The sequence below is a fragment of the Nicotiana sylvestris genome, chromosome 11 (genome assembly GCF_000393655.2).
Source record: "Nicotiana sylvestris chromosome 11, ASM39365v2, whole genome shotgun sequence".
NCBI classification, from domain to species: domain Eukaryota; kingdom Viridiplantae; phylum Streptophyta; class Magnoliopsida; order Solanales; family Solanaceae; genus Nicotiana; species Nicotiana sylvestris.
In genome coordinates this window covers 50,520,522-50,547,199 of record NC_091067.1, presented here as the reverse complement: position 1 = coordinate 50,547,199, position 26,678 = coordinate 50,520,522, and the positions used below count along the sequence as shown (strand labels likewise).

The window sequence follows — 26,678 nt, the reverse complement described above, 5'->3', positions numbered from 1 at the left end:
CCGCATCTACCATGATACAATACAAAGATGCAAAATCTCATCATCAATTCTGAATCACAAGTAGGATAAATACTCCATCAACCACAAACCGTCAACTTAACTCAATCCAGGAGAATATCACAACACACAATAAACCTTCCATACCTGCAAAAGACATCAACCTTGAGCCGTGATCAAAATATCGTGAATATTTTGAGACATGTTAGCACATAGCCAATCCATCCAAACTGAATCCATCTGAATCAACAAAGTCAAGTAGACTGCCAAACCTAAAAGTAACTCAAACTGAAATGCTCGCACCTTCTATGATTCCGAAGCTGTTTCTTTCATCTCTCTAATAATGTCATGTAGAATTAATAATAATATATAAATACTATAAGTCTCGGCATCATTCAAGGCAAATCTCAAATCCTTAGCCACACAACGAAAATTGGAAAATCCTTATGCACCACCTCTTGGGACTTAAACCCGCTAGAATCTTTCTCAAGCGTCACTCACTCTGACCAAGTCCCAAATGCATAGAAAACATGCCGAAAACCTAGCGCTTTGCTAGCATATGAATACTCTGAAAGAAGCAACCAAGAACTTCCTTCCTCCTGCACACTATATCTACAAAGGAATATCAAACCTGAGCCACTCCTCTACCTCCGTATATCCATAAGGTGTATTACATCATGTATCCAGTAAATTCATTGCCCAAACCATTCTTGATGACATCCTTCTCGAACCATATCCAATCCACAAGGGCATCATAGTCTAGTAATTACAATAACACATGCCCAAATGACCCGTTCATTGATGGTAGACTACCCCACTTGGCTTGGAGCCATAAATACATATCATCTAATAACCCACAATACCCTTCATTCTTAACTTGTCATGACCTCGCATTGTTATCCAGCTGAATCCCCTCATAAGCTCACATAGCACTAGCTAAAAAACACACTTCGATCATCTACTGAGTGCATACTCATCCTCCTGATAGTCAATCTAACTTCCTCAAGTACTCCTAAATGATAGTATATGCATTACACTAGGCAGAAAGAAAACTCTTCATAGAAGTCTCATAAGAATCACATAACCTCAAACCTTTTTGCATGAGATAACCCACCTGCTAGCCTCAAAATTGACATCTTCCTATGACCTTAGTATGGTCACAACCACTAAGCAATTACATAAATTTTCCTGAGTATACACTCGCTAACAAGTTATGAGAATCCACTTCATTCTACAAATGAACAACTGAAAGATCCACCGGCACGTCTATATCTTAAGTCTATACTACACAACGAAATGATAATTAAGAACCCATATCCCCTCACATCCTATCCGCAACATCACAAGTCGTCAGTGCACCATTAATACCGAGTACGTAACAATCTCACTTGAATCAAAGAGAAATAAACCAATATTTAGGCCTCAAGCTGGAAAAAAGTCGCTTGATTAAGAAAGAAATAAGGGATGTTTCCCAGATGCCTTGTAGTCTCTCGAAGATAAGTATGGACATCATTATCCCGATCCTCACGACTCTACTAGACACTTTCTCATGACTCGTTGAACCTATGAACCTAGAGCTTTGATACCAACTTTTCATGACACAAAATTCCACCAAGTCGTGATGACACCTAGCGCAACCTGCTATGTAAGCAAACCAATAAGTAACATAGTCTAAGCCAAAAATATTTAATAAATTTTGAAATAAAAATGCAAGCATTTAATATACTAGTTCCAAGGATTGGTAGTACACATCATGAGCGGCTAAGAATAAGAAAACAAATATGATTTGAGGAAAGATACGTCAATTGTGTAAAATTTACATAAAAATATATTAAGTCCGAAACTACCGCAAACAAATGGTAGCTTGTATGTGGAACATTGGTACGTCTTCAATGCTAGGCCTCGTCTCCCATAGCAACTCAGCTCTAGAATCTTCATGCAAGATGTAGAAGTGTAGTATAAGTTCAACCGACCTCAAAAGATACTCACTTCATATAATTTCTGCGGTTCATAAGCAAGAGCAAATAACATGGAAGAAGACAAGTATCAATGAAAGAGTCAAATAAAGAAGGGACATGCATGTTACACAATATAACAACCCAACCATTCTCAGAAAATCATGTCCGCGAGGAAGGAGTGGGAGTTGGAAACAATATAAGCCATGTATACAACCCACGAAATTAGAATATGTTCATGATATCAAATCAAATAGCACGACAACAACCTTCGTATATTTCTCACATCCTCACTGAGCATATATATGTATGTATGTGGAATTCGATGGTACGGAAACACCCTTCGTGGATTTATCTCATCCTAATAAAGCATAAGTATAACACTACCAACTAGGTAGAAGGCATATAACTAGCAGTAACAACAAAGTAGAAGGTACACGGATAACAGTAACAAATAAGGTAGAAGCATAGAGATAACGGTAATGGTCAAGGTAGAAGGCATAGATACTATAATAGCAAATAAGGTAGAAGAATACAGATATTAATAACAAACAAGGTAGAAGGTATAGACGAAACAACAACAAACGAGATAGAAGGCATAGATGTAAAAATAACAAATAAGAAAGGGAGCATAGATGTAATGATAATAAACAAATCGAAGGCATTGATATAACAATAACAATAAAGTAGAAAGCATAGATGTGACAACAACAAATATGATAGCAGGCATAGATGAAACGATAATAATCCAAGTAAAGACATAAATACGTATGTGAGAGAAAGACAACCAGTGTAATGCATGTCCCTCATCCTCGCCAGCACGGAAACACTCTTCGTGTCATGAACTCTCATCATCACTTGCACGGAAATACTCTTCGTGCCATATACTCTTATCCTTTCTTGCATGAAAATACCCTTCGCGCATATAATAATAATAATAATAATAATAATAATAATAATAATAATAATAATAATAATAATAATAATAATAATATCAAGAAGCATGAAAATACCCTTATGCAAAAATCACACTTTCTTATATGCATGAAAACATTTTCATGCAATTCACTCCTCCTCACAAAGAATATATAAAACAATGCCACAAGTCCGAAAGAATAAATAACATCAACAAGAGTAATTAAACACATTACACCAAGTGAGAGTTATTTACAGCTTTTGCACCAATAAGCGAGCCAATATTTCAAGATTCGTGTTGATCAAGTATATTAACAAAACTTAAACATGATCTCCAGCATAAATATGAAACCCAAGTATCACCAGGATACTAGATATAGATATGTGTTCATAACATAGGTAATGCTACGGCTGAATTAGTTACATTAACAATGTCAAAAATTATTTCGTCATATTCAATTAAGATGTAATAAGCTAAAACATGACGTCAAGCATGGATATTTGTACTCATGTTATCATAGAAATCAAGCTAGGCAAGACACTTACCTCATCCGGGCTAGTCTTCAATTTGAAATCGCGTCAAAATCTCTCGCTTTTAAGGAAGTCAAACAATACAATAGGAAGCGATCCCAATTAATAAAGCTTCGTTATTTTGATGAATCCACAAAAAGTTAAGAAAAGTTAACCCGAGCTCGCATGTCCTAAGTCCAAAACCAATACCAAATCTCGATAATCCATAACCTGCCGAGTCCAAATATATGACTTTCCAAATATGAGTTCAAATTGGTGTTCAAAGTCCCAAAATGTACTTTCTTAGCTTGTAGGGGGGAAATCCCAAATTTTACTTTAAAAATCTATGTTTTAAGTTTAGAAATTCATGAGGAATTAACATATAGCCAAATTCAAGTAGAAATTACTTATCCACAAAGTAATAATAAAAATCTCCTAAAATATTGCCTCTTCCCGAGCTCCAAAACATTGTGAGAAAAAAGCGACTAAATTTCGAAATAAGTAAAAAAATGCAGCAGTTGTTCCAGCCCCAATCAGATGCTAGATGATCCCGAAAATTACCTTGACCAGCCCAATAAAATCCTTGCGAGATTCGCCATCCTTGATGTCCTTTTGAATCACCCGATTTGATCTTTAAATGAGTGAGATATGATGTTTTGATGTTTCGAAAGAAGTCTGAAGTTTACGGACGAATTTAGGGACATAATAGGTATTTTCGGAATTATTGCACCGGATAATTCAACAATTACAACTAAGGTGGAATTTAAGTGGTGGCAAGTTTATAAACAAACATATAAACTAGTTATGACCGAAACAAATATATATATATATATATATATATATATATATATATCTAGCTATATTAAGACAGAAAGTGTGCCTGACTTCATACAAAATATTTCGAGCAAATCAAAACTTTAAAGTAGACACTGAAGTGCAATGGAGCATAATCTACTAAAGATCTAAAAAGGTGAACATCGCTCTCTTTTTAACTTATAAATTTTATATTATATATGATTCACTATAACAATCTCAAACAAGAGAATAATACTGATAAAGTCTAACAAAGTAGGCATAGATAAGATAATACAAGTGTGGAAATGCAAATACAAATCCCCCAAGAATTGATGTTACCGAGTCATTAGCTCTAAGACAACTAAATACAATGATTTGAATTATTATCTGAGACAAGAAAATAGTAGATAAATAGATAGGATGAAATCTAATGGCACCACGATCTAGCTCAAGCAGCTCACCACCAAGTCTCTACGCAAGTACGCAACACCTATGCTCCCTCCTAAACGGTGCTGGTGCTAGGATCTAATCTGTAAGAAAATATACAAACGTACAGTATGAGTACACCAATACGTATCCGGTAAATATCAGTAACCATCCCTCAACGAAGTTGTGTCAATGATAGTCAAAAACACATCAATTAAACTGTACAATTCAATTATACAATAGTAATATAAAGAAACATCACTGAAACAGCAGAAATATGATATACAAAATAGCAACATTGATAATAAATGCATCAATAATAGTGCCACATCACAAATGCATGATGAAAACTCAAACTTTATAATCAACTAGCATTCCTCATGTCCTAACACTCCCCGTGTCGAACAAACCTATGAGCACACTGCCGGTGGAATTTTAGTGTTCAGTGACTCTACAGGGACGGATCTAAATCCTTACACATTATCAAAAATGTACAACTCACATGTGTATCATATAAGTTGTATGGACAACTGATCACGTGCTATAAACATAGCAAAATGTGTGTCTAATATGCAAATCAGTATGCATGAGATTAGTGTATGACTACTAAATAAAGCATATAATTCGACATACATGTATCATTTTTTATAAAACTACCTTGTGAAGAGAAGCCTATAACACTATACTAGTATGAGAAGATGAATAAAAAGATAACTATTACTAGTGTATGACTAATGTAACGATCCGACCGGTCGTTTTACTTTCTAGAACCCCGCTTCCTAAATAAGACTCTCTGTATGTGCTTTTACTATTTTATGACTTGTAGGAATGGTTAGTTCGGAATTAGAAAGAGTTCAGATTGAAATCGGAATATTTGGTTCCATGGTTTGGCTCTAAAAGGTTAAGTTTGACTTCGGTCAACATTTTAAGTAAATGACCTTAGAATCGGGATTTGACGGTTCCAATAGGTTTGTATGATAATTTCGGACATAGACGTATGTTCGGATCGGATTTTGGATGACCCGGGAGCGTTTCGGCACATAATAGTGAAAGTTGGCTCTTTGAAGCTTTTAAAGTCCTTTAAATTTGGTTTGGATTAGGTTTTGGTGTTATCGAGGTCCAAATGGGTTTCCGAGATCGAGAATATCTGTAATGTTATTAAAGACTTTCACTCAAAATTTGGCGTCATTTCGAGTCGTTTAAGTATGTTTCGGCACGTTCAGAGTAAGTTGAAGAACTTAAAGTTCATATTTCTTTATTTCAATTGCTTTAGGGAGTGATTCTTAGTTTTGATGTTGTTTTATGCATTCCGGGAGTTTGAGCGAGTCCGTTTTATGATTCAAAACTTGTTGGTATATTCGTGCAGGGCCCTGGGGGCCCCTTGGTGTTAAACGGGCGAGGCTCGGATCAAGTTTTGGCTTAAGGAGAATACTGAAGCTTTCAGCTTCAGGTGTAAACGCACTGGTGCTTGGCTAGCTGATCGGTGCCAAACCTACACCACTACAAAATGGCAAGAGTGGTCGATGCAGCTTTTACCCGAGATGGTCGGGATCGAATCCACAAGGAGCTAGATTGATTGGGATTTGGATTCCTATCTAAACTAGTAGTGCGTAGTGCTCTTAATTACTCTTCCAATCATAATTGTTCGTTTGTTACTTCTAATTTTATACTAATGTGATGCTAAATTAAACTAAGAGTAAAAGCTTGTAAGGTTTTCTAAATAGTTAAAGAGGCACTAGGGAAGTGACTTTATCCTAGGCGAATACTTGACGAGATCTAAAGCCTAAGGCAAAGTTGTTATGTTGGGGATTGCGATATAGCCAATGCACGACACTAGTAACTCTATAACTCTCGGTAGCTTGAGTGACTTTGTCCTAATTGACTTTCTCAAGATCAATTGGGTGTCAAAATTGTGAAAGCAATATAGGCTCAAGTCGGGTATTACTATCTCTAGTTTTAACCCTTTAATTGGGGCTATCAATCTCTTGAATACACCCCAATTCCTTGTTGGACTAATTTTCCTAGACTCAAGCTAGTTTTCTCAAGAAGAACCCAAGTCAAAAAGACACAAATTAGTGTTTGCAACCACTAATTCAACATGGAAAACACAAATCAGTCTAAATATCAACCACCCATAAACATCTAAACCGTAGAACAAAAGACCTATCATTTACCCACACTAGGGTTGAGCCACAACCCTAGCTAATGGGTCTAGCTACTCATAATAATGGAAGAAAATAGGTAATTAGATGAAGAATAACCCATATAATATGTTTACAAGCTAAGAATTAAAGATTCAATGTTGAACTAGCCACAAAATTACTCAAAATAGGTCAAAAACAGCCTTCACGTGCTCAACTACGAATTAGATTCCCTAAAAATCTGAAAAAGAACTATTTATTCAAGGCCGAATTTTTTGGACAAAAATACCACTGACGGAGGTACCGCAGACTACAGAAAATGCACCGCGGCCGCTGTGAGGTTTTTTGGCTTTAATTCTAAGTCACTGAATCTGGCCACCGTGGACCGCACAAAATGCATCGCGGCCGCGATGGCTTCATTGCGGTCCGCACAAAATGGACCGCGGACCGCAATGGCTTCCATCTTCAAAACTCCCAGCTCTCTGAATCCCCTCTCCGCGGGCCGTATAAAATGGATTGCGGCCGCAAGAGTCTATTGCGGCCGCAAGAAATCCTCCGCGGACCGCATTGCTTGAAGCTACCAAAAGTGCACCTCTCTTAACTTATCCACCGTGGACCGCACTAAATGGACTGCGGCCACGGTGGGTCCTTTGCAGCTGCAGTGGATTTTATGCTGCAGCAGTGCCTTGACTTCTTCTTGGTACTTGTGCAGGTTTTACTCCTTTTTGAGCTGGCTTTGACTACTTGTCATTTTTTGACCAAACCCTATAAACAAGCACAACATGTAATCCATTGGGACTATTTGTATACATTTTAATCCTAAACTTAAGTAAAAAGGAGTGTAAAATGAACTAGAATCCCTAGTTATCAACTCCTCCAAACTTAAGCTTTTGCTTGTCCTCAAGCAACTAAAAATAAGTCTCATCTCCTTAAGAGTAAAACCAATAAAATTCAGCTAACCTAAAATGACCTCATCTAGCATCAATTGGGACTAACAATTTCCTTCAATTCAAATGAATCATTAACAACATTTAACCTTTTAAGCACCATGGATTTAGTGCGACACAAGAGCATCAAGAGTTAACTCAACTCATCAAGGAAACTCTTTATACTACTTTGGTCTTTGTGGAACCCAAACTCATACATCCTCAACTTTCCCTAAGCAACCTCACTTTTAGGTTGTAGCACTCAGAACGAGGATTGTGGAAAATACACTCATCTCTCTCAAAGAAAAGTCACAAGTCCGACTCTAAGTACCATAAGCTTGCCCCTTATGTGAGTCACCACTAATATAAGTTTCATTCAACTCAAGATCATCTAGGGCTTTTGTGGAGATATAGTGAAGGCTTTTGGTTCAGGGTAGGAAATATTTGGTCAAAGTAGGTTCCATCTTCCCTTAATCATTTCATTTCTTCATTTTGGCACACATTCTCTTGACTTTTTGAATCATTTACTTCTTTCTTAGGGGTTAAAGAGACACACTATCATTCTTTCTTGTTCATTTCAAACCTTTTTCTCCTTTCTAAAATTTTCACACCTTTCATCTCTTTACTTTTATTGAATCACTTCATTTCTTCTACAATGTTCATTCTTTTTGACTTTTTGATTTTCTTTCTTTTTCTTTGCCTTTCTTTTTCTTCATTTTGTACCTTTTACTACTTTGTTGCATTCCTCGTATCTCCCCCAAACTTATGCTTTTGCCTTGTGCTAAGAAAAGATCGGGTGCCAAGAGAGGGTCTTTTTAGAATGGGTAAAGGCTTGTATCATGATCTTCGAAAGAAAAAGGGTCGTGGCTCAAAAGGGTTGACTAGGGATATTATTGTTTACCGTAAAAATGGTATCAACAATTAAATTTTTAAATGGGATTCTAAAAATACCTGATCTGTTCTCAAAGTAGTTGTTAGAGAAGATGATGCTAAGAATATGAAGTTTAATGATGAAATTCAAGCTAAGGACGGGGTGATAACCAAACCTAAAGGCTTACTATCCGGACATGTTTAACTGAGGGGATACAGGCTAAAACAGGTAGTTGAACGAACCGAGAGAACCTGCTATCCGGGTGTAAGACTGGCCGATGAGGGACTTCCGGGCCGATGTGTGTGTCAAGCTCGAGCTATCTGGGGCATTCCGAAATGGGATAACAGTTAGATTATGATCAAACAAAGCTTCTATATGGCCAAAACCAGACGATAAATAAAGAACAAATAAGAAGGAAATAAATGCTAAATGCCCTCGAGCAAATGAGAGCAAGAGAGTTTAGAGAGAAGAAAGAGAGAGAGAGATATTATTGCACTTGAGTAGAATAGTTGGAGCTCTGCTTTACAAGGTGTTAGCGACTCCCCTTTTATGTAAAGGTGGAGCCCAAACTTAGTGCAAGATACGTTGCGTGATAAAAGAAATGAGATGTGACAACTGGCTAGCTTTATGATGTATGCACAGGCTGATGTCGAGCCGCTCGAATAGACCTGATCGACCCCGAATGCATTCCTTGGGAGATTCATGCGTTCGTCGAGACTTCGATCGACATTAACCTTGGTAGGGCATCGGCCGATCTTGAGGGAAGTGACTGGCTCGAGATCCCAGGCTCCCAGGATCACCCTTCGAAGCATTTGGTAAAGGAGAAATCAGCCACCCAGATTTCACCGTACACAGATAGTCTCCGCATTTCTTAGAGGTAAGTGATAAGAAATGATTTTGACACCCCACTTCTAAGTGTCCCAAAACGACGTCGTGCTGACAATGTAGCCCCCCTTTTACAAGTTTCGAGGCGCATTTACTTTCCACTTCTCCAGGATCACCCGAAATGTCGCGACTCTTCGTCCTTCAGAGTTATGTCATTGCTATCGGTTCAGCTTCTATGAATCCATTGATTGCGCCTACTGTTAAGCTTTTCTAGGGCGGTAATGGCATCGTTGATTACTTTTTCCTCCCTATAAATGGGGCTTCTTGTGGTTAGCTTCTTATTTAAACTTCATTTGATACCCATATTTTCTTGCTTTACTGCTATCTTAAGTCTCTGCCATCTCATCATGTTTGAGGCCCGTGGCCTTAAGATATTACGCCATGTGCGCCTTGGCCCAACTCTCGATCCCTTTTTGGTTGGACGAAGTTGTGCCATTGTGATGCTATTGTTGTTTTTGTTGTTGTTGTTTGTGGATATTGTTGCTGGGCCGAGGCAATAAGGCGGAGGGCCGATTTCCTCCGACCACCAGAGATACTTTGGATTATGCACTGCTACTCAAGAGGGGGCTCGGATTATACACCGCTGCTCACCCTTCTTCCTCGGCTCGATGTGTTACTCCCCTTTTGGATTCCTGGGGGGTGTGAAGGCAATCTCTGCTAGTTGTTGCCTCCCAGGCCGAGGCAACATCTCAAGAAGTGGCTTTGAAATGGTAGTACTGGTGGAGTTTGTACTAGCCAAATTTTTTACCCAACCACTTCTTGTCTTCTTCCGGCTTCTCCTTCGTCATTTTGCTCTTCTCCCCCGCCTTCCTCTTCTATAGCCTTTCTTTTGAAGATACCATTCTGGGACGATTAGGATGAGGTCCCTGAGGAGATTGGATTTGGAAGATATTGTCTTTGAGGTCATACGCCTGAGAGGATGATGACAGAGATGCATCATTTCAGGGAATAGGCTAGATCCTTAAGCTCTTGTTGTATGCATACAACCCCAACTCTAGAAGCAGTAGGAAGTCCCCAAGCTGAAGGCGAGGGGAAAAATAATTTCCCGGTAGTATCCAAGGGAGGGGAAAACCGGATCGACCCTTGTGTCGTAGAGACGGTGGCTCCCGAGTCGGAGCTTAGTGTTGTCGTGGTCCAAACTCCGGCTGAAGAGACCATCGAGGAGGTATTGGGTAATGTTTCTGAGCCAGCCGATGGCCAAAATATTCATCAAGCTGAGGCACATTTGGTAAGCGGTTCAGAGGAACCCGATTCAGAGGCCCTTCAGAGGCAAGAGACAACCTCGATTGATCTAGCTGGTGTTATTGTCGTGAGTGATTCTCCTCCAAGAACGACGTTACCTCCTGAGGAAATGCAAGATGCCCGGTATAAGGAACCTTCTAATGTGGGGGTGCCCATCGGAGTTAGAGACACGTTTGAAAGGCCTTTAGCCACTCTTGAGAAAATTCCGGAGCTCGATGTGTCACTCGTCTTCAGTGAGATGAACAGGCTTTGTGAGCAAGTAGTTTTTGTAAATTCTGCCTGTTTTCCTGATCTTTGTCTTTCTAACTTTTCTATTTCATGGCTCTAGGCTAGGGCTCTTTATAATCAAACCTTCACCCGATTTTAAGCTGAGGTGACTCGTCACGAGCATGAAAGGACTCATCTTGTTGAACACGTTACCTAGCTTCCATTTGATTTTGTCTAAATGTTTGCCATATCTTAGCATTCTGACATCTTTGATCTGATTCCTGTAGTTTGAGGAGAAAAATGCCCTGCTGAGGGAGGAGCTCCGAGCCACAGACTCTGAAATTCTCGAACTTAAACGGAACGTAAGAAAGATGATTTTTGAGAGGGATACCCTCCAGAAAAAGATGGCCTTAGTCAGGCACCAGCTTCATGACGTGAGGGCAGATAGTGACAAGTATAGAGGTCTCCATACTGATTTAGTTGTTGTACTATCCGGGATTAAAACTAAAGTTGAGGTGCTTATATCTTTATACAACGAGTAAGTCGTTGCAATAAATGCTCAAGACGGGAGAGTGCCCGAGGAGGCCGAATTGAAATTGACTCAAGCCGTAGAGCATGCTTTGTTAGAATCTCGGAGGAAGACTCTCGAGGATATACACGCGGGGGTATTGATTTGTCTACCGAGCCCGAAAGGGTAAAGACCCTAGAGAAGAAGGTTGCTACCTTGTTTGCTTCTGGAGGTGCGTCAGGTAGTGGCTTTGGACCTCTTTGAGGCCTGATTTCAAAATAAATTATATATTTCAGTTCGTGGGTTAATGGGTAATCGGGTTTTGGTTCAAACCTCGGGTTTTGACCATGTGGGCCCGGGGTCGATTTTTGACTTTTTGGGGAAATCATTGAAAAACCTATTTTCATGCATTAGAATTGATTCATTTAGCATTTATTGATATCGTTAAGTAAATTGTGGCTAGATACAAGCGAATTGGTGGTGGAAAAAAGAGGTAAAGCGATAGTTGAGGCGTGAATTGTGTTCGTGGCATTGAGGTAAGTGTTTGGTCTAAACTTAGCTTGAGATATTATGAGTTGTGTCTTATTTGTTATGTGTTAATTGTTGAGTATGACGTATAGGCATGGTGACGAGTATCTATACTTTGATGTCAAGCATGCCCGTGAGTCTTATGCTCGGATTAACGTGACTCCGTTTCATATTGTTCATGCTTTATATGATGATTTTTATTGTTGAACAAGGCTTGTGGAAGTTTTATTGGTAATTGAACATGGTAGAGCATTGGCTCAAGTTAAGAATTGAGTTGTGAAGTAAATGTGGAAAAGAGAAGAGGTTTATGATATTATCTCCCTTACCGGGATGTTATTGCTTTTGATATTATCTCCTTGCTGGGAACTCATGATATTGCTTCCCTTGCCGGGATATTGTTGTTATGATATTGTTCCCTTGCCAGGATTTTATTGTGATATTATTGATTCTCTTGCCCGAATTATTTTGTGATTGTTGCTTGGGTGAGGAAGAGTTTAAAGCACGAAGGGTGATATCGTGCATGATTTTGAGAGTGTTAATGCACGAAGGGTGATGTCGTGCCAATATTGTGAGGTAAAAGCACGAAGGGTGATGTCGTTCCACACGATGTACAATGTCGTGCCATGATATGAGTGATAATGCATGAAGGATAACTCTGTGACATGATTATGTAAGGTAAAAGCACGAAGGGTGATGCCGTGTCGATTATATCGATTCTTATGGTGAGGATGAGAGTAAAAGCACGAAGGGTGATGCCGTACACTTATCTTTGAATTATGATTCTTGTTGATAATTGAATTATGGTGTTCTTTACATTTATCTGTTGTTTTTCTGTTGTTACTTGTTGTTTCCTCGCATCATGTTTTCCATTCTATCCTTAATTGTAAATTTCTGCCTTTCCTTTTTTCGATGTATATGATTTAACTGCACAGGTTTATTTAGTAGTCTTGTCCTAGCCTCGTCACTACTTTGCCGAGGTTAGGCTAGGCACTTACCAGCACATGGGGTTGGTTGTGCTGATCCCTGTGCTGCAACTTTTGGACCACATTGAGGTTGCTGCCTTTAGTCGATCAGGCGACCCGAGGTAGTCCTGCAGGCGTCTGTAGGCCTTGGCATCTCCTTATATCCTTCCATATTGTTTCTTTTATGTATTTTGGAATTAGCTTTGTATTTATCTTTCAAACCCCTATTTGTAGTATTCTTAGACAGTCTGTGAGATTGTGATACCAATTCTGGGTAGTTTTTATTTTTGGATATGTATCAGCATTATTATTAAGTTGTTATATTTCATTCTTTCGTTTTATTATTTTTGATGTTTATACAATGTTAACTCACAACTGCTAAAGGATTAAAAATGGAAAAAAGTAAATAATTGTAATGATTGGCTTGCCTAGCTTTCACTAGTAGGTGCCATCACGACTCTCGAGGGTGGGAAATCCGGGTCGTGATAGGATATCAGGCCTAGGGAAATTTCTGCTTACCCTCGATAACCACCGGCTCATGCTGTATCGAGGTTGAGTGTGAATAACCTTCGATGCTGAAACTTCGAGGTCAAACTTTCGAGCTGCACCCCCAGGTCTCCGAGGCCTTTTTTAAAGATAAGGGAGAGATGCGATGATCGTGAAATCAGGCCTCCCGATTTCACCCATATATAATTCTCTAAGATCGACTGGAGATTAGGGTACCATTAGTTGAAGATTCGGGACTCGGATGTTCCGAGGACTACTTTTCGGAGTAGATACGACCATTATGAATTTCTAATGATATCCTTCAGCTTGACTAATGCCCCAACGGCATTTATGGATTTGATGAACAAGGTGTTTAGGCCATACATTAATTCATTTGTCATTGTCTTTATTGATGACATTTTTATCTACTCGCGTAGCATAGAGGAGCACGAGCAGCATTTGAGAGTGGTGCTTCAGACCTTGCAGGAATAGAAGCTATATGCTAAGTTCTCCAAGTGTGAGTTTTGGCTAGATTCTGTAGCATTCTGGGGGCATGTGGTATCAGGAGAGGGTATTAAGGTGTATCCCAAGAAGATCGAGGTAGCTCAGAGTTGGCCTTATCCTACTACGGCGACTGAGATCAAGAGCTTCTTGGGGTTAGCAGGTCATTATCGCCAGTTTGTAGAGAACTTCTCATCTATTGCAACACCTTTTACTAGGTTGACCTTGAAGGGTGCTTTGTTCTGTTGGTACGATGATTGTGAGGCGAGATTTCAGAAGCTCAAGACAGCCTTGACTACTGCACCGATTCTAGTGTTGCCTTCTGGCTCAGGAATGTATATTGTGTATTGTGATGCTTCACGCGTTGGTTTGGGTTGTGTATTGATACAGGAGGGGCGAGTTATTGCATATACTTCATGTCAGCTGAAGCCCAATGAGAAGAATTACCCTATGGAGCTGGCCGCGATTGTTCATGCTATTAAGATCTGGAGGCGTTATCTTTATGGAGTGTTCTACAAGGTTTAAAGTGACATCGCAGCTTGCAGAATTTGTTCAAGCAAAAGGATCTCAATTTTAGACAACGGAGATGGCTCGAGTTACTAAAGTATTATAATATTACCATTCTTTATTATCCGGGCAAGGTGAATGTAGTTGCAGATACCTTGAGCAGAAAGACAGAGAGTATGGGTAGCTTGGCATTCATTTCAGTAGAGGAGATACCACTAGCTTTGGACATCACTCCTTGGCTAACAGACTTGTGAGGTTGGATATTTTAGAGCCTAGCCGAGTTCTTGCATGTGTTGTTGCCCAATCTTCACTACTGGAGCAGATCAAGGCTCGACAGTTTGATGATCTGCACTTGTTGGTTCGCAGATAGATGGTTCTACAGGGTGGTGCAAAGTAGGTCACTATCGGTGATGATGGTGTTCTGCGTCTCCAGAGTCGTCTATATGTTCCTAATGTCAATGGCTTGAGGGAGAGGATTCTAGATGAAGCATAGGGTTCTCGGTATTATGTACATCTAGGTGTTACGAAGATGTATCGCGACCTGAGGAAGCATTATTGGTGGTGATGGATGAAGAAGGACATAGTTGAGTATATTGCGAGGTGTATAAATTGCCAGTAGGTTAAGTATGAGCACCATAGGCTAGGTGGCCTACTCCAGCAGATGACTATACCTGAGTGGAAGTGGGAGTGCATTGCTATGGACTTCGTTGTTGGGTTTTCGTGGACCTTGCGGAAGCTTGATGCAATTTGATTCATTGTCGATAGGTGACCAAGTCGGCACACTTCATTCCGGTTGTGACTATGTATACTTTAGAGAGGTTGGCCCAGATTTATGTTCAAGAGATAGTCCGGTTTCATGGTGTGTCTATTTCCATCATATCTGATAGAGGCCCTCAGTTCACTTTGCATTACTGGAGAGTAGTACAGAGTGATTTTGGGACCCTCTTAGAGCTTAGCACATCATTTCATCCAAAGTCAGACGGGCAATCGGAGCGGACAATTCAAATCTTGGAGGACATGCTCAGAGCATATGTGATTGACTTTGGAGGGCAGTGGGATCGATTCTTGCCTTTGGCCGAGTTTGCTTAGAATAACAGTTATCAGTCCAGCATCGCGATGGCTCCATTTGAGGCTTTATATGGTCGGCGATGTCGTTATCTCATCGGATGGTTTGAGCCCGGCGAGACTAAGTTATATGGTACTGATTTCGTGAAGGATGCCTTGGAAAAGGTACAGTTGATTCAAGAGAGACTTCACATAGAACAATCCAGACAGAAAAGTTACACGGATCAGAAGTGGCATGATTTATCATTTATGGTGGGCGAGAAGGTTCTCTCAAAAGTCTTTCCAATGAAGGGTATCATGAGGTTCAGAAGAAGGGAAAGTTGAGCAAAAGGTTTATAGGCCCGTTTGAGGTGTTGAGGCGAGTAAGGGAGGTTGCTTATGAGCTTGCTTTGCCTCCCAGTCTACCAGGAGTTCAATCGGTTTTCCACGTGTCTATGCTTTGGAAGTATAATGCCGACATGTCACATGTATTAAATTTCAACACGATTCAGTTAGATGAGAGCCTAGGTTACGAGGATGATCCTTTTGCCATTATTGATAGGAAGGTTTGCCAGTTGATGTCCAAGAGGATTTCCGCAGTAAAGGTTCAGTGAAGAGGCCAACCAATCGAGGAGGTGACTTGGGAATCCAAGGAGAACATGCGGAGCAGATATCCACACTTATTCAGCACTCCAGGTATGATTCTAGACCCGTTCGAGGACGAACGTTTGTTTAAGAGGTGGAGAATGTAACGACCCGACCGTTCGTTTTGCTTTATAGAACCCCGCTCCCCTAAATAAGACTCCCCGTGTATTCCTTTACTATTTTATGTCTTTCGGTATTTGGAAGAGTTCAGGTTGAAGTCAGAACATTTGATTCCATGGTTTGGCTTTAAAAGGCTAAGTTTGACTTCGGTCAACATTTTGAGTAAACGACCTCGAAATTGATATTTGACCATTTCAACAGGTTCGTATGATGATTTTGGACCTGGGCGTATGTTCGGATCCGGTTTTAGATAACCCGGGAGAGTTTCAGCGCCTAATAGTGAAAGTTGTCTCTTTGAAGGTTTTAAAGTTCTTTAAATTTGGTTTGAAGTAGGTTTTTTGTTACACCCCATATTTTCATACGTAAATGTACGCCATAAGCAAATTGATGAAAGCTCGGAAATGAGATATTACATCCAGCATTTTTGTATGTTAAAGTTTCATCATAAGTTAATCAACGTAAGTTCGGGAATGGGATTGTTTTGAGATTATAAGCATTATGTTATTTCAAACAAGTGATGAGTAAATTTGTGAAGTTGAGAGGGTAAGCAAACCGAAGAAAATGAATTTCATCGAAGTTTGACATTTTGGGATAAAATACGGCCCAAACTAAAATATCTGGTATTTATGGACTAGTACCATACAAGGTACCACATGACCATGATAGTAGGGTACAAAAAGTGTGTTAAAAGCGAGAAGTATTTTTAAGTAATTTGAGATGATTCTTAACTATGTGGGCATTTATCCATGTGTAAGTAGCTAGAATGATAATCACTACTTACTAAGGGGACGTGGATACACCTAAAGAAGGGGTTATCTTATCATTAGCTAGCCGGAGGCCTGTGAACACATTTGACCAAAAGTGTAACACCTTGTGTGATCAAAAGTTTCCACGTACTCATATCATTTTTTAAGACAAATTGAAACTAGTTGCATTTCTCTACTACTACTAGAATATTAGTATAACTCATCTAATTGAAAAAGGGGATGATGCTTGAGAATTGCTTGACCAGCAAAGAAAGTAACGATCTTAAGCAAAATAATTTCATACGAAATTATACTACGTAATAGCAACAGGATTTTGTGATTCTAAGGGATTACGGTGCAATCTTTCTCAAGAATATCGTACGGATTTTTTCCTACTTCGATTCGACATTACGTGTTGTTTCAAGTGACGTATGTTAGAGGGATTTTCAAGAGAATCGGCTCAGATATGCTAAGGCTTTCCCTTCTTTTCTTTTGGCATGATCTATACGACACAAACGAAACAAAAAAAAATGCACAACTTCTATAAAATGACTCTATTCATAGAAGTATTAGAGGTTCCTATGTTCTTGAATTCCCATGTGTCCTATTATTTTATCATCTGTTCATGGGTCTCAGAAAAATATGCAAGTTGAAAAAGTTTACTTCATGATATTAATCAAAGGCATAATGGTCTTATGACACTCCGAAAGATTTTATTAATGTACTTCTCATACATTCTATTCATGTACATTTAACCATGACCAAATGGCATTATATACGCGAATATGTGTATATTATATATATGAGATATGGGAAAAGGTTATGGCATTATATATGCACCACCACCTGATCAGCTGGTATACGTTGATGATTTTGCCTATAGTGGCCGAGATAATATGATGGGGTGCCCTCAGAGGCTTGATAATGTTATGAACACATGTACCTATGCACGACATGATATTCATAAGCATATGCATGACACTATAAGTATTTCATGATTTACAGAGTTATCCTGACTGACAGGTTGAGTCATTTTCTCTATATTTCTTCCATGTCTTTTATGTATTTATTAATGTGCCTTACATACTCGGTACATTATTCGTACTAACTTTGCCTGGGGACTCTGCGTTTCATGCGCACAGGTCCCGATAGACAGGTTGAGAGTCCTACAAGTAAGCTATCAGCTTATTAGAAGATGTTGGTGCGCTGCATTTGCTCCGGAGTTGCTTATTTCGTCAGCATGATTTAGACACATATTGTTTGGTATGGCGGGGCCATGTCCCAACCATTATGATAAGTATGTACTCTTAGAGGCTTGTAGACATATGTCATGTATTCGGATGTTTGTATGGCCTTGCTAGCCTATGTTTTGAGTTTAAAAATGATCATGTTGGCCTTATAGGCCCGCCCGTATGTCACATGTATAAGTTTTTACAACAGGTTGGGTCGTCCTATATTGAGTATTCTCCTATGTTTATTCTGGTTAGCCCATGGTGGCGCGTTTGGCCCATTTGCCAATAAAAGTACAAAAATAAAAATATCTTATGTTGGTACTCGGTTAAGTAAGATATCGGGTGCCCATTACTATCCATATGTTTGGGTTGTGACATTTTTGTGTTATCAAGGTCCAAATGGGATTCCGAGATCGGGAATAGTTCCATAATGTCATTTAAGACTTGCACGCAAAAGTTAGCATCATTCCGAGTAGTTTAAGTATGATTCGGCACGTTCGGAGTAAGTTGAAGAACTTAAAGTTCTTATTTTTTATTTCAATCGGTTTGGGGTGTGGTTTTTAGTTTTTATGTTTTTTTGTGCATACCGAGAGTTCGAGCGAGTCCGTTTTATGATTCCAAACTTGATACGTTCGAGCGGGGCCCCGGGTGTTAAACAGATGAGGCTTGGATCATGTTTTGGCTTAAGTAGAATGCTGAATCTTTCAGCTTCTGGTGTAAACGCACCTACGCATGGCCAGCTGCAGATGCGAGACACGAGCCACAGAAGTGGACTAGCAAGGGAGGCCAGTGACCACAGAAGCGGGCCAGAGACCGCACCTGCGAAGGCAGCCATCGCAAAAGTGGCTCAAGCACAGAAGCGGGCCAGAGACCGCACCTGCGAAGGCAGCCATTGCAAAAGTGGCTCAAGCACAGAAGCGGCGCTTACGCTGCAGAAGCGGCCAAGGCACCGTAGGTGCGGAAATTGCTGAAGGAAAACCCCAATCTAATGTGGGACTTAGGCATTTTGAGCTTATTTATTTCATTGCTTGGGCGAGTCTTGGAGCTCTTAGAGAGGGTATTTCACCTAACACTTTAAGTTATGAAATTTCTATACAATGGGAATTAAATACATAGTTTATGGGTAGATTTAACATGTAAATTAGTGAAAATCATATGTTTAGATGAAAAACCTAATGTTTTGGTAAAAATAAGATTTAACCACGAAAATAATTATGAAATTTAGTAAAAATCATATATTTGAATTCATGAGATTATGGGTAATAACTTTCTTCTAAAATTTTCGAAATACGGGCACTTGGGCCCGAGGGTAAATCTTAGGAATTCTTGAATTAAGGTTGGGTAATCACTTTAATAGTTAGGATATAAATTTTTGAACATGTATTGACTATTTTATATAACATTTGACTAGTTTCGAGTCGTTTGGCACCGAATTGAGAATATAAGCACAATCTTGGATCGGAAAGTAAGCTTGAGACGATGTAAGTCTCTTTTCTAACCTTGTAAGAGGGAATTAACCCCATATGTGAATTGATTTAATATGTGCTTCTATTTGTGGGGGCTACGTATGCACAAGGTAACGAGTGTTCGTACGTAACTACTAATTATGCTTATGTCCGGGTAGTTTAGGACCCAAATCATGTGATACTTGTGATAATTGCACTCGACTTGCTAATTTAAATACTTAAACCATATCGGAACTTGTTAAAGTAATTATGAAAGGTCGAATTTCATTTACTTGATTTGTGGATGGGTTACTTGACCGTTAATGAGAATTGATGCTTACTTGAATATTAGCCTCTTAATAAATCTTTGAATCGGTTATTCATAAATTGTTTTCTCTTGTTGTGGAGCGGGCCGAATGCCTCGGTAATAGAATAGATGCATCTATGGTTCGTGCCATTTGATTCTCGATAGTGCACAGTTTATATATTTTATGTTGGATCGGGCCATACAACCTCGGCATAATTGTGTGTAATAATTCTTGGAGCCCAATTATAATTGTTGTTGCTTCATTGGTTTAAGAGATTAAATTGTTAAATGATAAAAATTAATATGGGATTTACTATTAGTGAAAGAATTATTTATCATTTCATGTTAATGAGTTTTCAGTTATATTTATGTAATCCATGCATAATTCTAACTTCGGTATTTTATTGTTAGCCCATAGTAAGTGTCAGAGTCGATCCATCGTTACTACTTCTTCAAGGTTAGACTACATACATACTGGGTACATGTTGTTTATGTACTCACGTTACACTTCAACACTAAATTTGCAGGATCTGAGGCAGGTGCATCTGGATACCAGTCCAACGCGCATCCTTGATTTTCATGAGATTCTGTGGTGAGTTGCCTTCTGAGCCCGTTTTGTAGCTGTTGAAGTCTTTATTTTGCTTTATTTTCTGTCTATTTCATTTCAGATAGTAGTGTAGTATTCTTTTGTATATTCTACTACTAGCTCATACACTTGTGACACAAGGTCTTGGAGATTTATACTAGTATATACATTATGGTTTTGGGTTATTTCATATCTCACTTGTTTTTAAAAATGTTTACCTCTCATTTTTATTAAATTCTTACTTCCATTTATGCACAAACTAAAAATCAACTATTTTTCGAATATTAAAAGAACCAATCATGTGCCTAGTTCATTGTTGACTTGCCTAGCGGTACCGTTGGGAGCCATCACGGCCTATAGGACAATTTGGGTAGTGAAAAAATGGTATCAGAGCACTAGGTTCACGTAGGTCTCACAAGTAATGAATAGGCCTAATAGGGTCTTGCATATCGGTGCGGAAATCTCTGCACTTATCTTTGAGAGGCTATAGGGTGTTAGGAAACTACTCTTTCTTTATCTCCTATCGAGCAGTAGATGTTATACTAAGTATCTTTCTCTTATTCTATCACAGGTGGTAGTAAGCGCACGTCGGATGTTCAAGACCTAAGAGGAACTGCTCCCTTTATTGCTAGAGGCCGAGGCAGAGGCCGACAGAGGGCACCAGCCCCAGGTAGGGGATGAGGATGTCCCAGAGTTTCCCCAGCAATACCACGAGTGGATCCAGTGTAGAATCCAATTATTGAGGAGCAGGGAAATATTCCTGCAGCAGAGCCAACCACGATAGATTTTATGTACAGCACCGGGCTTTCAGGAGGATATGAGCCGTATGCTACGATTCATGGATACTATGACCTAGGCTGGTTTATTTCCAGCAGACCCAGCCACATCTCAGGCGAAAGGAAGAGCACAGACCCCTACAACTCAGGATCCTGGGCATGCAGCTGCTGTATATCAGACCCTGGGCACACTACCCGTGGGCGGGGCTTAGCCTATGGCAACACTCATTCCTGAGCCCAAACCAACTGCAGCTGGTAAGCCGCAAAAGCTATTGGGAAGATGGAAAAGGCTACACCCCTTGTATTCGGGGGTGAGCGACATGAGGATCCCCAGGACTTCATTAATCGGTTCAGAGACAGACTGCACAACATGAGGATATTAGAGTCCCACAGGATGGATTTTACTACTTTCCAGCTGGAGGGCAGGGCCTGTAGATGGTGGCAGTCTCATCTTCTTGGCAGACCACCAGGTTCTCCTTCCCTGACTTGGGATCAGTTTACATGCCTTTTCATGGACATGTATATTCCACCCTCCCAGAGGTAAGAGTTGAGATTCTAGTTTGAGCAGCTCCAGCAGGATCAGATGTCAGTCACCGATTATAATGCGAGATTCTTTGAGTTGTCTCGCCATGCACTTATGATACTTCCTACTGAGGCGGAGAGAGTGCGGAGGTTTGTTGCGGGATTGTACTCCAATATTCAGGCCACTATGGCCCGAAAGGTTGAGATAGGTACTTCTTATCAGCTAGCTGAGAGGATTGAGGGTTACTGTCAGAGGGGTCGAGAGAAGATGTCGCGGGACAAGCAGTTCCTTTATTCTCGAGAGTTTAGAGGTGCCCCGAATGGGGGTAGAAGAGTTCATGAGGTGTCAGCCTAGCAGGCCCCCATATCCAGCACTGTCGCCTCCTCGGGGTGCTCCAGTTCGATCTTATTTTAGCGCCATGCCAAAGAGTTCCTACCGCCCACCAGCTATTCAGGGTTCTTCTAGTGGGTATTCAGGCCATCAGGGTCAGGATTCAGTTTAGCAGCCCTTCGTACCGAGAGCTTGCTTCGAGTGTGGGGATTTCAGCCACATGCAGATATTCTTCCCTAAGCTTCGGGTCATGGAAGTGCAGCAGGGTTCTCAGCCTATGACTACAACACTAATAGTCGCACCAGTCATCGGGCCTTCTAGAGGCGGAGGGCAGGTGCGTAGGGGCCGTCCTAGAGATGGAGGATAGGCAAGTAGAGGCCAAAGTGGTGGCGCTCCAGCTAGGTTCTCTGCTTTTTTGGCCAGACCAGATGCAGTGGTCTTAGATGCCATGATCACATGTATTATTTCTTTTTGTGGTAGGGATGCTTCGGTATTATTTGATCCTAGGTCTACCTATTCATATGTGTCATCTATGTTTGCTCATTTCCTGGATATTCCTCGTGAGTCCTTGGGCACTCCTACTGCTTGATATGACCGACTTTGAGGTTATCCTAGGCATGGACTGGTTACCTCCATATCACGCTATCCTTGATTGATATGCCAATACTGTTACCTTGGCAATGCTAGAGTTGCCTAGATTGGAGTGGAAGGGGTCGTCTGTCAGTGCATCTAGTCAGGTTATCTCTTTTATGAAAGCTCGACACATGGTCGGGATGGGTTGTTTGGCTTATCTAGCTTATGTTCGAGATACTACTATAGAGACTCCGACGATTGATTCAGTGCCCATAGTCCGGGAGTTCTCCGATGTGTTTCCTTCGGACCTTTCAGACATGCCACCAGATCATGATATCGATTTTTGTATTGATTTAGCTCTAGGTACACAACCTATATCTATCCCACCGTATCATATGGCTCCGAAAGAGTTGAATGAGTTGAAGGAACATCTTGAGGAGTTCCTAGAAATGGATTTCATCAAACCAAGTGTGTCACCTTGGGGTGCACCAGTGTTATTTGTGAAGAAGAAAGATGGGACTATGTGTATGTGCATTGATTACGGCCAGTTGAACAAATTTACCATTAAGAACAAGTACTCTTTACCGCATATTGATGATTTGTGTGACCAGTTGCAGGGTGATAGGGTGTTCTCTAAGACCCACTTTAGATCGGGGTACCATCAATTGAAGATTGATGTACCGGAGAATTTCGGCACATTTAATACAAATTGCTTAGATTTTAGCTTGTTTTAGATGCAATTATCTTTTATACTTATGTAATTTTAGTGTTTTTGCATTGTATGAGGTTTAAGGACTTAAGAGCATGGAAATGAAATTAAAAAGCTATAAAAAGACAAGAAAAGAGCAAAATGCATCGCAAATGTGGAAATACGGACAGCAAATACAACATGCGGGCCGCATAATGCTCAAGGGAATCGCAAACCACAACAGATTTTGGAGCATCTTGTCTGATTTTGGAGCTACAATCTAGGGCTTTTTTATACCTCTCTTTTGGAAGCTTTTGAAGGAAGAATCTTGCACTTTGTAAGCTTTATGGCATTATATATTCTCATCATTTTGTATTTTATTATGTGTAGCTAACTTTAAATACTAAGGTTGTGCACCCTAAATGGGTGCTATGTTAATGGGTGTTTAACAATGAATATATGTATAATGGTTGGTTGATATTTACTTACTTCTCATTCTTCATTTTTTGTTGGTGGTTGCAAACAGTAACAAGTGCCATTAAATTCTTACTTTGTTTGGGAAAGTGGGTTAGAATTTGGTAGAAGTAAATATCAAAGCAAGGCTTTAAGCCTTGTTTAATAGTACCGCTTGGGAATAAGTGGGGTTTATTTGGCATATATTGATTGTTCTTAATTGCAACTCTTTTACATTTGGAAAAATCATAAAGAGGAAATACTATCCAACTATTGGAAAATATTGGGTAGTCATTTAGAAATCATTAGCATATCAAAAGAACCTTCCATTAGAAATATATCATATTAACACTGATAGCATTACATTTCATTGAAGGGGACACAACCTTGGTTGCTTTAATCAAATTATTTACATTCTCAACATTACAATTAGTTATTTCTTCAAACCAAAATAATTTCATACTCTTGTTACCATTAACCGAATAGGATTACGACTTTAGTCAAGTAACACACTATTTGAGTAACCTTTTCACACCTATTCCCTGTGGAATTCGACCCCAACCTTGTTGGGTTATTATATGTGACACTGACCGCCTTACACTATTTAATTAAAGTGTAATTTGAGCGCATCAAATTTTGGCTCCGTTGTCGGGGAATACGGTTTTGAAATTACTAATTAGTGTATGCTTTACTTTACGTCTTAGTCTATTCCATCACACTTTGCTTGTTTTGCTTGGTGTTGATAGGAAAACATGGCCGAATATGAAGAAGAAATGGAGGCAGAAATGGAAGAAAATACTCTTGCGGACATAGATGAGTACATTTAGGATACAAATGCTTTTGTACCTCCGGTCGTTGGCGCTGCAACTTTCAAGGTGGAACATGGTTTAATCCTTATGCTCAAAGCGGAAGGGTTTTTCAAGAATTCTACTAATTATGATCTGATACAACATCTTAGAAACTTCTTGGGTGTGTGTGTGATGCATAAGTAGAACAATGTCTCTGATGATGCCCTAAGGTTGAGGTGCTTCAAGTACTCACTAGCCGGGAACGCAAGGAAATGACTTCAAAATATGCCAACAAACTCCATTCGTTTTTGGCCTAAACTTGTCCAGGCATTCTTAGCTAAATGGTTCCCGCAAAGTAAGAAGTTTGAGCTCCGAGATAAAATTTTCTTTTTCAAGAAAGTACCGGGAGAACATCTATATGAGGCATAGGATCGGTTCAAGTTATGTTTGGTGAGGTCTCCCAACCATGATTTTCCGGATTCTATCTTGTTGGAAAAATTCTACATGGGCTTGGATCCTATGAACCAATCTACAACCAAGAATGCAGCTAATGGATCTTTCATGGAAAAATCATTTGCAAGGGTCACACAAATACTTGACAAAATGGCAAAGCATAATCAAGCATGGCACTCAGAGGATGCCACAGATGGAATTGCATATGGATCTCCTTCCTTGACCACCATGATCAAGGAAAACCAAGAGAGAGATCAAGTGATTTTAGGGCTTGCCACAAATGTCAATGTGTTGACAAAGATGTTCACAGAAAACCAAACGAAGAAAGTAAATATGGTGGAGGATGTGCAACCCATATCAAATGAAGACTTTGAGGAGGCAAACTATGTCAACAACTCTCAAGGAGGTTACCAAAGGCAACAATACCAAGGTCAAGGACAACAAAATCAATGGAGGCCTCACCTGCAAGGGCAAGGCAACCAACAGTGGCGAAATGACCAAGGCTACTCAAATCAAGGTAATTGGAACAACAAAAACAACTTCTCAAATTGGAGTTCAAACCCCTATGTTTCTCCAAAAGGTCAATATTCAAATCAAGGTTCCTCAAGTGAGTCTAAGTTGGAAGGCATGCTTGAACAACTATTTTAAAATCAAGAGAAGTTTGACACTTCTATGAGGAACATGACCGAGCTTGTTGGTTCTCATACCGCATCCATTCAAAAATTGGAGATGCAAATGAGAGGCCTCTCTAGGGAACAAAATCCGAAGCAAAAAGGGACACTTCCAAGTGACACAATTGTGAACCCCAAGGATAGTGGGAGTCGTCCAACTTCTCATGTCATGGAAATTACTACTCGGAGTGGAAAGCTACTACAAGGAAGTAGTGAACAAGTGGTTGAAGTGAATGAGTCTGAACATGAAGTTGAGGTTGAAGAGCCAAGTGTTGTTGAAGTTGAAAAGGTTCCGGAAGAGTTGAAAGTGCAAGACGAAAACCAGGAAGAGGTGAAGGAAAAGGTAAAAGAGACACCAAAAACTCTACCACCTATTCCTAGACCTACTCATCCATTCCCTCAAAGACTTGCTAGGAAGGTTGATGATAGCAAACTCGAAAAGTTCTATGACATCCTCAAGCAATTATCGGTGAATATTCCATTTGTGGAAGCATTTCAAGATATGTCGGGTTTTGCTAAATATTTAAAAGACTTGATTACCAAGAAGAGAATCGCCAAAAATGAAGTGGTGAATGTAACTCACCGGGTTAGTTCCATCATTGCAACATCCACCGTTCAAAAGAAAGAAGATCCGAGAGCTTTCACCATTCCTTGTACTATTAGGGCACATGATTTTGCAAGAGCCTTTGTGATAATGGGGCTAGCATCAACTTGATGCCTCTTTCCATTTACAAGCAAGCAGGGTTAGGTATGGCAAGGCCCACAAGTATGAGATTGGAAATGGCCGATCATTCCATAAAGAGACCGGTGGGAATTGTTGATGATGTGCTTGTTAAAGTAAGAAAGTTTCATTTACCTACCGATTTCGTAATCCTTGATTGTGCGGTTGACAAAGAGATCCATATCATTTTGGGGAGACCATTTCTAGCCACAGGA

At 39.9% G+C, this 26,678-nt stretch overlaps 2 protein-coding genes across 2 annotated transcripts; both read left to right on the top strand.

Moving 5' to 3' along the window:
* Positions 1-15,478: 15,478 nt before the first annotated feature.
* Positions 15,479-16,020, top strand: LOC138881021 (uncharacterized). Its single transcript, XM_070161217.1, has 2 exons — positions 15,479-15,592; positions 15,736-16,020. The coding sequence occupies exons 1-2, from the start codon at positions 15,479-15,481 to the stop codon at positions 16,018-16,020; spliced, it is 399 nt and encodes a 132-aa protein (XP_070017318.1).
* A 9,102-nt stretch (positions 16,021-25,122) lies between these two features.
* On the top strand, positions 25,123-26,457 carry LOC104235151 (uncharacterized). Its single transcript, XM_070161216.1, has 2 exons — positions 25,123-25,588; positions 25,727-26,457. Exons 1-2 carry the CDS (start codon positions 25,123-25,125, stop codon positions 26,455-26,457), a joined length of 1,197 nt encoding a protein of 398 aa, XP_070017317.1.
* The last annotated feature ends 221 nt before the right edge of the window (positions 26,458-26,678 follow it).